Here is an 11,896-nt window from a genome sequence, read left to right as displayed (position 1 = left end):
TGTGGCGCTCGCGGTTTGTGCCAGTATGGTACTTTTTGTCGACGCAGGCAGGCAGGCAGGCAGGCAGGCAGGCAGGCAGGCAGGCAGGCAGGCAGGCAGGCAGGCAGGCAGGCAGGCAGGCAGGCAGGCAGGCAGGCAGGCAGGCAGGCAGGCAGGCAGGCAGGCAGGCAGGCAGGCAGGCAGGCAGGCAGGCAGGCAGGCAGGCAGGCAGGCAGGCAGGCAGGCAGGCAGGCAGGCAGGCAGGCAGGCAGGCAGGCAGGCAGGCAGGCAGGCAGGCAGGCAGGCAGGCAGGCAGGCAGGCAGGCAGGCACGGACAGGGGCAATCCTGGGGGGCTTCGCCCCCCCTGGATCGCTTCGCTCAGGGGGCTCAGCCCAAAAACGATGCCAACAAGTTCAAGGCTGCACAGAAGATAAAGGAGGATGCAAGAGAAGCAATAGAAGAGATTTAAGTAAAGTAAAGTAAAGCAAAGTAAAGTAAAGTAAAGTGGCCCCTCGCCACACGGCGTGTCCCTGGCAGCTCGCTGACCACCTCCCGAACCACATGCTCCGACGTCTGCTTAGCAGGCTCGCGGGACCAGTACGCACACCAGACGGCGTACAAGAAGGTGGCCCGCAAAGTGCTCCACAGCAGCGCGCCCGCCCCCCGTGGGCCTGAGGCCCACATACCCATGCGGTCCCCCAGCATGAAGCCCGCGTCCGTCACTGGCGGCGCCGCTGCCTGGGGCGCAACGCAGGCCCACAGCTGCAGCAGCCACGTCCGCGCCTGCGCATAAGCTGGACACTCCAGGAAGATGTGCGTCAGGCTGGCCCACGCCCGCGGGCCAGGTGGCCCGCAGGCGGGGTGAGGACAGTGCGCCCCCAACCCCCTGCACCCCGTGGTCACCCGTGGACGAATTCCCTTGCCCGCCCGGTACAGCCCGCAAGGCAGGTAAGCATGTTGCAGCCGGTACACCAGCACCTTTGCCCCCCAACTGGCGTGGCTGTCCCACAGCCTCCGCCACGTACCCCGCAGAAGGGACGCATCCGGGGGCGGCATGCGAGGGTCACCCTCCACCGCCGCCGCTGCTGCCGCCGCCGCCGTGGCAGGCCCTGTGCTAGGCCCCGCCCCGCCCGCCGCCTGCTCCTGCAGCCGCGCGGACCGCCGCGGCCCCTCAGCCGACTGCTGAGATGGGGACGCATACGACTGCAGTTCTCTCACCGGCGTGTTCTGCAGCCCGGCTGCCGCGGAGGTGCGGTGGAGCCAGGGGTCCAGAGCCACCAGGTTATTGTGGAAGTGCTGCGCCGCCGTGGTGGTCAGCTGCGCCGCTGCACGCTGCCACTCCGCCTCCCGCTCCGCCAGCCGCGACTGTGCTGCCGGCTGGGTCCCCGAACCCCCCGCCTGCTGTGCTGGCGCCGGGCACGGCATGGCTGCGGGGCGGGCCGGAGCCGGAGGTGCGGCCGGGTTAGCCGCGGTGATGGCCCGCCGCACGTCCCGCACCGTGTAGTCCGCCAAGCTGACACCCGCAATCCGGCAGTGCTCCGGGTGCACCACCACCCCAGCCTCCGGCGCCAGGAAGTACGGCGCCCAAGGCCACGCCCCCGCCTGTTCCCCTGGTGATGCTGCATCGTACGCCGCCCGCTCTTCAAAGGTCCACAGGTGCTGCGGCTTGCGGTGCTGCAGCACACAGGCAGGCTGCCACGCCCCATCCACCGCCGGGGGCAGCACGCCAGGCCCAGGCTCCAAGAGCCACCCCGTGTAATGGACGTAGGACACAGCCCCCGCAGCGTTAGCCACCCACAGCTGGTCCAGGCTAACCCGCCACTGTGGCGGTGCCGCTGGCCGCTGAGTGGCTGGCTGCGGTGGATGCTGTTCCACGCCCGCGCTCCGCACATGGCCGACCGCGGCCGCCAGCCGGGCAGGCAGCCCCGCTGGCGCCGGCGTGTCGCTGTACACCCACGCCCACGTGGTGGCGGAGTCCGGGCGCACATGGGTAAGCAGCGCCCGGGTGAGCGTCTTCCAGGGTTGCCGGCCTGGCTGGGCAAGGAGGGCGAAAGTCTTAGCTTGCAGGGCAGACAGGAACGCAGGCAGGTCGACGTGGTTGACACCCCCATCCTTGTACGGCAGACAGGCCATTTTTTGCTTTGGCAGCAGGAGCGGGTTCCCGTGCGACACCAGACTGGCGTCCTCAGCGTGCATGGAGCGCGCAGCAAAGTGGTCCACCAGGTCGGTGAGTTCCTTCAGCTGCGCAGGCGACGGGTTGAGGAAGCTGAAGTGGTAGGCCAGCTTCGCCGCCAGCACCTGCTTCGCAATGTGCACACGGCCAACGAGAGTCAGAGACAGGGCAGCCCACAGTCGCGCCACAAACGCCATGCCGCGAGCCCGCCGGGTGTACAAGTCAGCTGCAGCCGCATCAGAGTCCCACGACAGGGGCACACCCAGGTGCGTCACGGTGCCAGTGGTAAACGGCACACCCGTGTGTGGGCAAGGGCCCGTCAGGTGCGCAAACCTGCCAAGGCCCATGGCCTTGCTCTTGTCCGGATGGACACGGGCGTATCACTGGATCACTAACTCAGTTAGCGATTTGACTCGTCCTTACGGCAGAAGGGACCCGGGTACGAATCCGGATAAAAGCCCAATTATGCAAAAGGCGAAAGATTGGTGCGAAACCGATTGGTGATCCCACGAACGATAGGTAATTGCCCTCAGTGGCAATTGCGGGCTTATGCCCGCTGCAACCTAGAAAGGTCGTGGTGCAGAAGTCCGATTTAGTGGCGAGGTCCAAGGTTCAAGACAAGGCTCAAGATCCAAGGCTCGAGGAGGAGCGCCATGGCTCCTCGGTTTGCACGAACTGGCAGTGCTCCACTACTATAACGCGGCGTTTCCCTAGCTCGATATGCTAGGTGTGCAGGCTCGGATGTAGTGGACTTTGAAGAGCGGCCTAGGACTTGGAGGTTGTAGTTTCGGAGGTTGTGACTCTTTCGTGGTGAGGCGTCAGCGTGAGGGGGGCGGGCCCTCTCACCCTAGTCACCTTGCCCCGTTAATCCATGCCAGGCCCTATGGGCCGGCGTTGTAATTATTATTATTATGGACACGGGCATTGGACGCGCGGCAGAACAGCTGTACTGCCGCCATCAGGACCGGCCCGTCCACCGCCGGGTCGCGCGCCGTGAGGGTCGTGTTGTCAGCGTGGTGGGCAGCAGGTGGCGCCTGCTCGCCGCTGGGTAACAAGGGCGTGCACAGTGCCCCTTGCTCCACCTGCCGCCACAGAAAGGACGTCAGTAACTGCATCTGGATGACTCTACACCGATGGCTCAGTGCAGAAGGACGCCCTCGGTCAGCCCAGCGCGTGGGGGGCCGCAGCGATTGATGCCCGCACGCTGCGCTGCTATCAAATCGACGTCAACCCTGGGCAACACGGCTGTAACACCATCACACGCTGCGAGCTCTCGGCCATACACCAAGTGCTCAAGCTAGACGAAGTGCAAGCGCTCCCCGAAGTCACAGTATACACTGACTCCGCTGCGTCGCTGTTCCTCATCCGCAAAACAATCAACCAGCCCCAACTCCTCACCTTCAGCAAACACAAAGCGCTGCTGGATAACATCCTCGCGCTCCTGAAACGCCGCTCCCACGCCGGCCGCCGGACTAATCTCCTCAAGGTCAAAGCACATTCAGGGATTGCGCACAATGAACTCGCAGATCAGGCGGCGGTGAAAACCGCCAAGGGAGAACAGATGCCCGGGGCCGAGTGGCTGGTCGAGGAATCCGATAACGACCCGCGTAGCAAATACTACTGGATACGTAAAACTATGAAACCGACTGTGGAAGGGGTGCCACGAGAGAAGAACGAAGGGCACTACGCGCATGACCTCAACCGCGGCATCGCCACGCTCGCGGCCCCGCACATCGCCCAAGGCCACACCCGCGAAACCCTCTACACTGGCTTCGTTGCCAACGCCATCCCAGACCTGGATATCAAATCCAGCACCCGAACCATGAACCTGCAATCAGGCCGGCACCGCAAGGCCAAACGCTGCATGGACTATCTGTACGGACAGCTGTGGAACAATAAACTCGCAGCCCGTTTCGGCTGCACAGTCACAGGCCGCCGAGCCCCCCGCGCTGGCCCCGATACCCCCGCCCCATGCCCACTCTGTCGCGGACCCGACTCCGGTGGCCATATACTGGGAGGCTGCCACAACCCCCAACTCCGTGCAATGTACATTAAACGACACAACATTGCAGTCCAGACCATCGCACGAGCCATCTCCCATGGTGACTGCGGCGGCTGCTACATGGTAATGGACGCCACGTCTAAAGCCGATCTGCCAGACTACGCGGCTGACAACCGCCTGCCGCCGTGGCTGCTCCCCGACCAGGAGGGCAAACCAGCAGGACGCCACCTACATTACCGCCCCGACATCCTACTAATCCCTTCCATCTCCCTCGCCGCAGCCCTAAACCCAGACTTTGTCGTGTTTCCCAGCGGACGCGACACCATCCACATCATCGAAGCAGGATACACCGCCGACACGAACCACGCCGCCAAGCAACACGAAAAAGCACAACAGCACCTGGCACTTGCAGCCGACCTGCGGGAAGCGGGATGGAAAGTGCAATACACCCCGCAGAGCGCAATCAGCCTCGGATTTGCAGGCACAATCCGCAAGGACCTCCATCCCCTCCTCACCTCCCTGGGCGTCACTTCCCACAAAGCCAGGCAGTGCTGCGACACCCTACACGACCACGCAGTCGCCACCCTCAACCACATTGTCTTGACCAGACGGCGTCTCGAACGGGGACTGCCACCTGGCGACCCGGGCGGGACGTAACATCCTGGCGGGGTACAGGCCTGGCCTGCACGCCCGCCTTCACATGCTCGGTAGTGGGGGCGTACAGGAGGCGGGCCTGGCCCACCTCCTCATCTCCCCCCACTCCCTTAATTCACACCACTTGCCTACGGCAGGGTGTCTCTATTTCTATTTCTATTTCATCTGGATGACCCACAGGGGTGGAGAGGCGGTGCTGCCCTGCGGCAAGCCGTTCAGCACTGGGAAGGCGTCAGAGAGCATCCCGTTCACACACACGCGGGCAGAGCCGTTGGCAGTGAGCAGGCGGATCCAGCGCAGCATGCGCGGCCCAAACCCAAGTCCCTCCGCGGACGCATATAGCCACTGCCGGTGCACCCGGTCATACGCCTTTTCAATGTCCAAGAAGTACAGCGCACCACCCTGCCGTGGCGTGCCGTCCGCGCCCACGTCCAGGCGCATCCATTCGATCAGGCCTTGGAGGTACAGCGCGTTGTCTCCAATCCAGCGGCCGGTGATGAACGCGGTCTGCAGCTCATCCACAACTGCATCCAGGGCAGGCTGCAGGCGGGCGCTGACAGCCTTGGACACCATCTTGAAGTCGCATTTGAGCAGCGTGATGGGCCGGTAGGACGCCAGCTCGGCGCGGTCCAGGCTTTTGCCCTTGTAGATGAGCGTGATGATGCCCTCCCGCCAGGAGGCGGGCAGCGCCGCCGCCATTGCACCGCCATCGCGGGCGTCTGCAGTGGCAGCTCAGCCCATTTTCCAGCTGTACAAAGCTGACACCCCTTGTCTCACGCTGTTTGACTTGCTTCCTTTTGTTTTAGGCTTCTTAAGGCCTACGAACCACTGTGAAGCAGTTTGCATTTGTGGGCGTGCTCGTTTTTCACATAGGCTAAGGCGGTTTAGGGCCACAGGCTGCCGTCACAGGGGCACGCAGCTGAAGACTTGAACACGCTGCCAATAATAATAATTACAACGCCGGCCCATAGGGCCTGGCATGGATTAACGGGGCAAGGTGACTAGGGCGAGAGGGCCCGCCCCCCTCACGCTGACGCCTCACCACGAAAGAGTCACAACCTCCGAAACTACAACCTCCAAGGGACCTGAACACGCTGCCACCACAGGGGCGCACAGCTGAAGACTCGCCCACGCTGCTGCCACGGGGGCGCGCAGCTGAAGGCGCCGCCGCCACAAGGGCAAGCGGCTGAAGGCAGGCTGCCGCCACGGGGGCGAGCAGCTGAAGGCGCCGCTGCCACGGGGGCGCGCAGCTGAAGGAACGCTGCCGCCACGAGGGCGCGCAGCTGAAGGCGCCGCCGCCACGAGGGCGCGCGGCTGGAGGCCGGCTGCCGCCACGAGGGCGCGCAGCTGAAGGCGCCGCCGCCACAAGGGCAAGCGGCTCAAGGCCGGCTGCCGCCACGAGAGCGCGCAGCTGGAAGCACCGCCCGCCTGAGAGGCACGCGGCTGCTGATAGGCTGCCGCCACGGGGGCGAGCAGCTGAAGGCACCGCCCGCCTGAGAGGCACGCGGCTGCTGATAGGCTGCCGCCACGGGGGCGAGCAGCTGAAGGCACCGCCGCCACGAGAACGCGCGGCCGAAGGCAGGCTGCCGCCACGGGGGCGAGCAGCTGAAGGCGCCACCGCCACGGGGGCGCGCAGCTGAAGGAAGGCTGCCGCCACGAGGGCGCGCAGCTGAAGGAAGGCTGCCGCCACGGGGGCGAGCAGCTGAAGGCGCCGCCGCCACGAGGGCGCGCGGCTGGAGGCCGGCTGCCGCCACGAGGGCGCGCAGCTGAAGGCGCCGCCGCCACGAGGGCGCGCAGCTGAAGGCGCCGCCGCCACGAGGGCGCGCAGCTGAAGGAAGGCTGCCGCCACGGGGGCGAGCAGCTGAAGGCGCCGCCGCCACGAGGGCGCGCGGCTGGAGGCCGGCTGCCGCCACGAGGGCGCGCAGCTGAAGGCGCCGCCGCCACAAGGGCAAGCGGCTCAAGGCCGGCTGCCGCCACGAGAGCGCGCAGCTGGAAGCACCGCCCGCCTGAGAGGCACGCGGCTGCTGATAGGCTGCCGCCACGGGGGCGAGCAGCTGAAGGCACCGCCCACCTGAGAGGCACGCGGCTGCTGATAGGCTGCCGCCACGGGGGCGAGCAGCTGAAGGCACCGCCGCCACGAGGGCGCGCGGCCGAAGGCAGGCTGCCGCCACGGGGGCGAGCAGCTGAAGGCGCCACCGCCACGGGGGCGAGCAGCTGAAGGCGCCACCGCCACGGGGGCGCGCAGCTGGAGGCAGGCTGCTGCCACGGGGGCGCGCAGCTGAAGGCGCCGCCGCCACGAGGGCGCGCAGCTGAAGGCGCCGCCGCCACGAGGGCGCGCAGCTGAAGGAAGGCTGCCGCCACGGGGGCGAGCAGCTGAAGGCGCCGCCGCCACGAGGGCGCGCGGCTGGAGGCCGGCTGCCGCCACGAGGGCGCGCAGCTGAAGGCGCCGCCGCCACAAGGGCAAGCGGCTCAAGGCCGGCTGCCGCCACGAGAGCGCGCAGCTGGAAGCACCGCCCGCCTGAGAGGCACGCGGCTGCTGATAGGCTGCCGCCACGGGGGCGAGCAGCTGAAGGCACCGCCCACCTGAGAGGCACGCGGCTGCTGATAGGCTGCCGCCACGGGGGCGAGCAGCTGAAGGCACCGCCGCCACGAGGGCGCGCGGCCGAAGGCAGGCTGCCGCCACGGGGGCGAGCAGCTGAAGGCGCCACCGCCACGGGGGCGAGCAGCTGAAGGCGCCACCGCCACGGGGGCGCGCAGCTGAAGGAAGGCTGCCGCCACGGGGGCGCGCAGCTGAAGGCGCCGCCGCCACGAGGGCGCGCAGCTGAAGGCGCCGCCGCCACGAGGGCGCGCAGCTGAAGGAAGGCTGCCGCCACGGGGGCGAGCAGCTGAAGGCGCCGCCGCCACGAGGGCGCGCGGCTGGAGGCCGGCTGCCGCCACGAGGGCGCGCAGCTGAAGGCGCCGCCGCCACAAGGGCAAGCGGCTCAAGGCCGGCTGCCGCCACGAGAGCGCGCAGCTGGAAGCACCGCCCGCCTGAGAGGCACGCGGCTGCTGATAGGCTGCCGCCACGGGGGCGAGCAGCTGAAGGCACCGCCCACCTGAGAGGCACGCGGCTGCTGATAGGCTGCCGCCACGGGGGCGAGCAGCTGAAGGCACCGCCGCCACGAGGGCGCGCGGCCGAAGGCAGGCTGCCGCTACGGGGGCGAGCAGCTGAAGGCGCCGCCGCCACGGGGGCGCGCAGCTGAAGGCGCCGCCGCCACGAGGGCGCGCAGCTGAAGGAAGGCTGCCGCCACGGGGGCGAGCAGCTGAAGGCACCGCCGCCACGGGGGCGCGCAGCTGAAGGAAGGCTGCCGCCACGAGGGCGCGCAGCTGAAGGCGCCGCCGCCACGAGGGCGCGCGGCTGCTGATAGGCTGCCGCCACGGGGGCGAGCAGCTGAAGGCGCCGCCGCCACAAGGGCAAGCGGCCGAAGGCAGGCTGCCGCCACGGGGGCGAGCAGCTGAAGGCGCCGCCGCCACGAGGGCGCGCGGCTGAAGGCAGGCTGCCGCCACGGGGGCGAGCAGCTGAAGGCGCCGCCGCCACGGGGGCGCGCAACTGAAGGAAGGCTGCCGCCACGAGGGCGCGCAGCTGAAGGCGCCGCCGCCACAAGGGCAAGCGGCCGAAGGCAGGCTGCCGCCACGAGGGCGAGCAGCTGAAGGCGCCGCCGCCGCGAGGGCGCGCGGCTGCTGATAGGCTGCCGCCACGGGGGCGAGCAGCTGAAGGCACCGCCGCCACGAGGGCAAGCGGCTGAAGGCACCGCCGCCCGAGGGGCACGTGGCGCTGATCCTTGATGCGCCATGACTACTTCTGCAGCGCGTGGGAGACCTTGGCGCGGTCGCTGGGTCCGAGCGCGCGAATGGCCTGCAGCAGCGCCTGCATTTCCATGGACTCTGAGGAGCTGCTGGGCCCGGCGCCAGTGCTGGCGGGCATGGTGCCGCCGGTGCTGCTCGCGGCGGTAGTTGTCCCAGGCGATGTCGGCATCCTTGGCGATGTCGGAGATGCGGCCGTACCAGTCGGTGACGGCGATGATGTCCCAGCGGTTCTTGACGTTGGGCACGATCTTGTGGTGCAGCTTGTGCACGAAGTCCATCGCGAACTTGTCCGGAGGCATGGCGTGCAGGTGCGGCTCACACTGCCGCATGTCGGCAAGCAGCTGGGAGGGAGTCTTGTCCTCGGTCTGCTGCAGCCCGTTGTAGCGGTCCTCGTAGAAGCTGGCACGGTCCAGGGCGAAGTGGTCGTGCAGCAGCTTGATGTAGAAGTCGATCACGTGGTGACCGCACATGGGGGCCGGCTGCTGGCCCTGCTGCGCCGGGTTGGCCGCTGTCACGCGCTGCCGTGTGCTGATGCATCTATGGTGTGCCTACGCACTAGCTTCTTGCTGAGACGCTCGACGACAGTCCTTGGATGAAGTCGCGGTGCAGGAAAGAGGCACGGAGAGAAGCACGAGGATACGAGGGTCGAATCGGCAGGTTGCGGATTACAGGGTCGTCACCATGAAGGGGACGCCAGCAGCGCTCCGCTCTCCGTTCTGACTGGAAACGATAGAGACGATGATATGAGTACAGATAGCGTGGTCTTGCAAGTAGAATGGCTAACTCACAGGCTGTATGAGAGAGCAAGAAGCAAGACAAGGCTTGGCTTCTTGCTGCGCAGGCTTAAAGCTGCCTCAATGCGCCGTACTGCGACACCCTGGGGTCACCGAAAAGGGCCTTGACCCCACTTGCACACCGCCACACGGCGCTAACATGTGCGGAAAGCTAGAAGCACAATATACACGTTGACACTCAGTTCCCAGGATGCGCGTAATCACCGATGACATGAGAAACGTCAGACAGGCAGGTGACAAGCACACCTCTTCGTCACGCATACTTCGTTGGAAAGGCGATAGGAAAGCACACACCAGTTAAGCACACGCTTGTTCTCGGCGTCATGTTGCGGTTTCACGGACGTACTTAGGCAGAAACGCCGCAACCGTGACACGGCAAATTCGCCCCTCTACGGACGTGCGTCGAAGCCTCCGTGACACGTTCCCATGCTGGGTCCAGTCACACGCTGGCGCCTGACACCGCCTGGTGATGGGCCAGCGCGCGCTCCTGGAGCGTGGGACGCTCCTTGGCCCACCAGAAGTGGTAGGCAGTGTTGACATCGGGTCCGCTGTCGATGATGCGGAGCGCCTCGCTGACAGGGACGGCCTCGTACGCGCAGTTGCCGTGGTACTTGCGTGTGCCGTTGAGCTGCTCCCTCAGGTGCTTGGACAGCGGCGGGACCGACTGATGGTCCCAGGGGTCCATAGGCTTGAACAGCAGCTTGCTCATGGTGTGCTCGTTGGAGTGAGAGAAGTTGTTGCAGCACCGGGGGCGCTAGCGGTGGCAACGGCGCGGCCGCTGGGAGCGGCGGCGCTGCGGCAAGAGGAGGTGGCGCGGCGACAGGAGGCGAAGGCACTTGACTGGTAGACTGGCGTGCGCCAGCTGTCGGTGCCTGAACCGGAACGCTCGCTGTCGCTGCTGTTGCCGAAGCTCGGCTTGTAGCGCGGGGCCGAGGGCCCTGCACCGCAGCTGTTAAGGCCAGGCGCTGTTGAAGCACTGCTGCTTGTCAGCCAATGGTGATGAGTGGCCGAGGGTCACACTGAAGATGCTCGCGCGCAGCTGGTGTCGTGGTGAGCCCGAGGGGCTGCTAGACTGATGCCGCGGTGGCGAGATGACTTGGCTTCGCCGTGCCCGTGAGACGGGGAGCGAGCGCGAGGGACGGTCGCGAGGCGACTGGGCTGGAGCAGCTCTTGGTCCGCTCGGCTCACTGCACGGGAAATAAAGCGGTGTCGCGTAGGAATCAGGTTAGTGTGCAGCTCGGAAAGAAACAAGTCGTGATGGCCAATCACGCTGCTCGGTCCCAAAACTGCCGCAGTTCGCCCGAGACTCTCGTGACCCAGAGCAGAAATTGTGGACTGTCTTGTAGTACGTAAGTGGGCCCTTGACTACCAAGACGTCGGTGAGGCAGGAAGCAGCTGGCAGGAACTTGACCCTGAGAGGGCCCGGCGCTCGCCGCAGCTAAACCTTGACGCAAGCGCAGGACGTGATCCTGGCTTAACTCCCCCTACCGTTCCAGCCCCCATTAAACCATCGGTAAATCACCGGTTACCTGGAGGTTGTCCCCGTGAGAATGACGGCTTTGTCACCTCGGTTACCATCGGTCTAATTGGACTAGAGACTGCAGACCGACGGTCTATAGACCGCTTCACTGGTTACCGTCGGTTAAAAGAAGGCGTGGTAACCAGCGGCTGACTGACCAGTTACCGTTCAGTGACCGGCGGTAACCGATCGAGTAAGTGCTGCCGCCCAGGCCCGCCCAGCAGCCGCCCAGGCCCACCCAGCAGCCGCCCAGGCCCGCCCAACTGCCGCCCAGGCCTGTCCAGCTGCCACCCAGGCCTGTCCAGCTGCCGCCCCAGCCCCTGGCGCCCGGCTGCCGCCCCAGCACCCGGCGCCCGGCTGCCGCCCCAGCCCCCGGCTGCTGCCCCAGCCCCCGGCTGCTGCCCAGTCCCGCAGTCATGCTACAACCCCCGCCCCGTCCAAGAGAGAGGCACAGTAGGCATCCAACAGCTATTACAAGACCGCAGTGGTCATGCCCCGCCTTGCCCTGCACAAGACCAGAGGGATGAAGTCCCTTGCAGCTGGGAAGTCCACACTCAGCCTACCTCCAAGCTGATTCACACAAGTGACTAGGCATGGTCTGGCCTCCACAATCCATAGCAGCCACTTGAGCACTAAGCAGCACCGTCATGGACACCATGCGCCAACATCGCAGCATATGCATGTCCTAGCTCACTCCACCATCCATCCCTGCGGCAGCAATGCAGTGCAATATGTGAGACGGGATTGAAGGGATGGGCCCATCCTTTGCCTCAAAGCTGCCCTCCCTGTCCCCGGGACCATGCCACTGCCTTGCAAACTTACTGCTTGACTGCAGTCCTCGCGCCACCTGCGGGCTTGACACCATCCAGCCGCGGGAAAGGGCGCGAGCACGGTGGGCCTTAACCTGATTGCGATGCCATAGCAACTG

General features: G+C 66.3%; 3 protein-coding genes across 3 annotated transcripts; all 3 read right to left on the bottom strand.

Annotated features, from left to right (window-relative positions):
- Positions 1 to 342: 342 nt before the first annotated feature.
- On the bottom strand, positions 343 to 2,894 carry CHLRE_03g208304v5 (uncharacterized protein). The gene is made up of 2 exons (XM_043061551.1): positions 1,199 to 2,894; positions 343 to 399 (listed from the first exon to the last, which is right to left on the bottom strand). Exons 1-2 carry the CDS (start codon positions 2,498 to 2,500, stop codon positions 394 to 396), a joined length of 1,308 nt encoding a protein of 435 aa, XP_042926439.1. The 5' UTR covers positions 2,501 to 2,894; the 3' UTR covers positions 343 to 393.
- Positions 2,895 to 3,362: 468 nt separating this feature from the next.
- Positions 3,363 to 9,494, bottom strand: CHLRE_03g208303v5 (uncharacterized protein). Its single transcript, XM_043061550.1, has 5 exons — positions 8,067 to 9,494; positions 7,393 to 7,758; positions 6,881 to 7,224; positions 5,938 to 6,734; positions 3,363 to 5,528 (listed from the first exon to the last, which is right to left on the bottom strand). The coding sequence occupies exons 1-5, from the start codon at positions 9,123 to 9,125 to the stop codon at positions 4,966 to 4,968; spliced, it is 3,129 nt and encodes a 1,042-aa protein (XP_042926438.1). The 5' UTR covers positions 9,126 to 9,494; the 3' UTR covers positions 3,363 to 4,965.
- Positions 9,495 to 9,542: 48 nt separating this feature from the next.
- On the bottom strand, positions 9,543 to 10,934 carry CHLRE_03g208300v5 (uncharacterized protein). The gene has a single exon (XM_043061549.1). The coding sequence runs from the start codon at positions 10,156 to 10,158 to the stop codon at positions 9,889 to 9,891; it is 270 nt and encodes an 89-aa protein (XP_042926437.1). The 5' UTR covers positions 10,159 to 10,934; the 3' UTR covers positions 9,543 to 9,888.
- Between the last annotated feature and the right edge of the window lie 962 nt (positions 10,935 to 11,896).

Source organism: Chlamydomonas reinhardtii, chromosome 3 (assembly GCF_000002595.2).
Source record: "Chlamydomonas reinhardtii strain CC-503 cw92 mt+ chromosome 3, whole genome shotgun sequence".
Classification (NCBI taxonomy): Eukaryota; Viridiplantae; Chlorophyta; class Chlorophyceae; order Chlamydomonadales; family Chlamydomonadaceae; genus Chlamydomonas; species Chlamydomonas reinhardtii.
The sequence above is the reverse complement of the archived record's forward strand: the minus strand, read 5'-3'. Positions and strand labels throughout refer to the sequence as shown.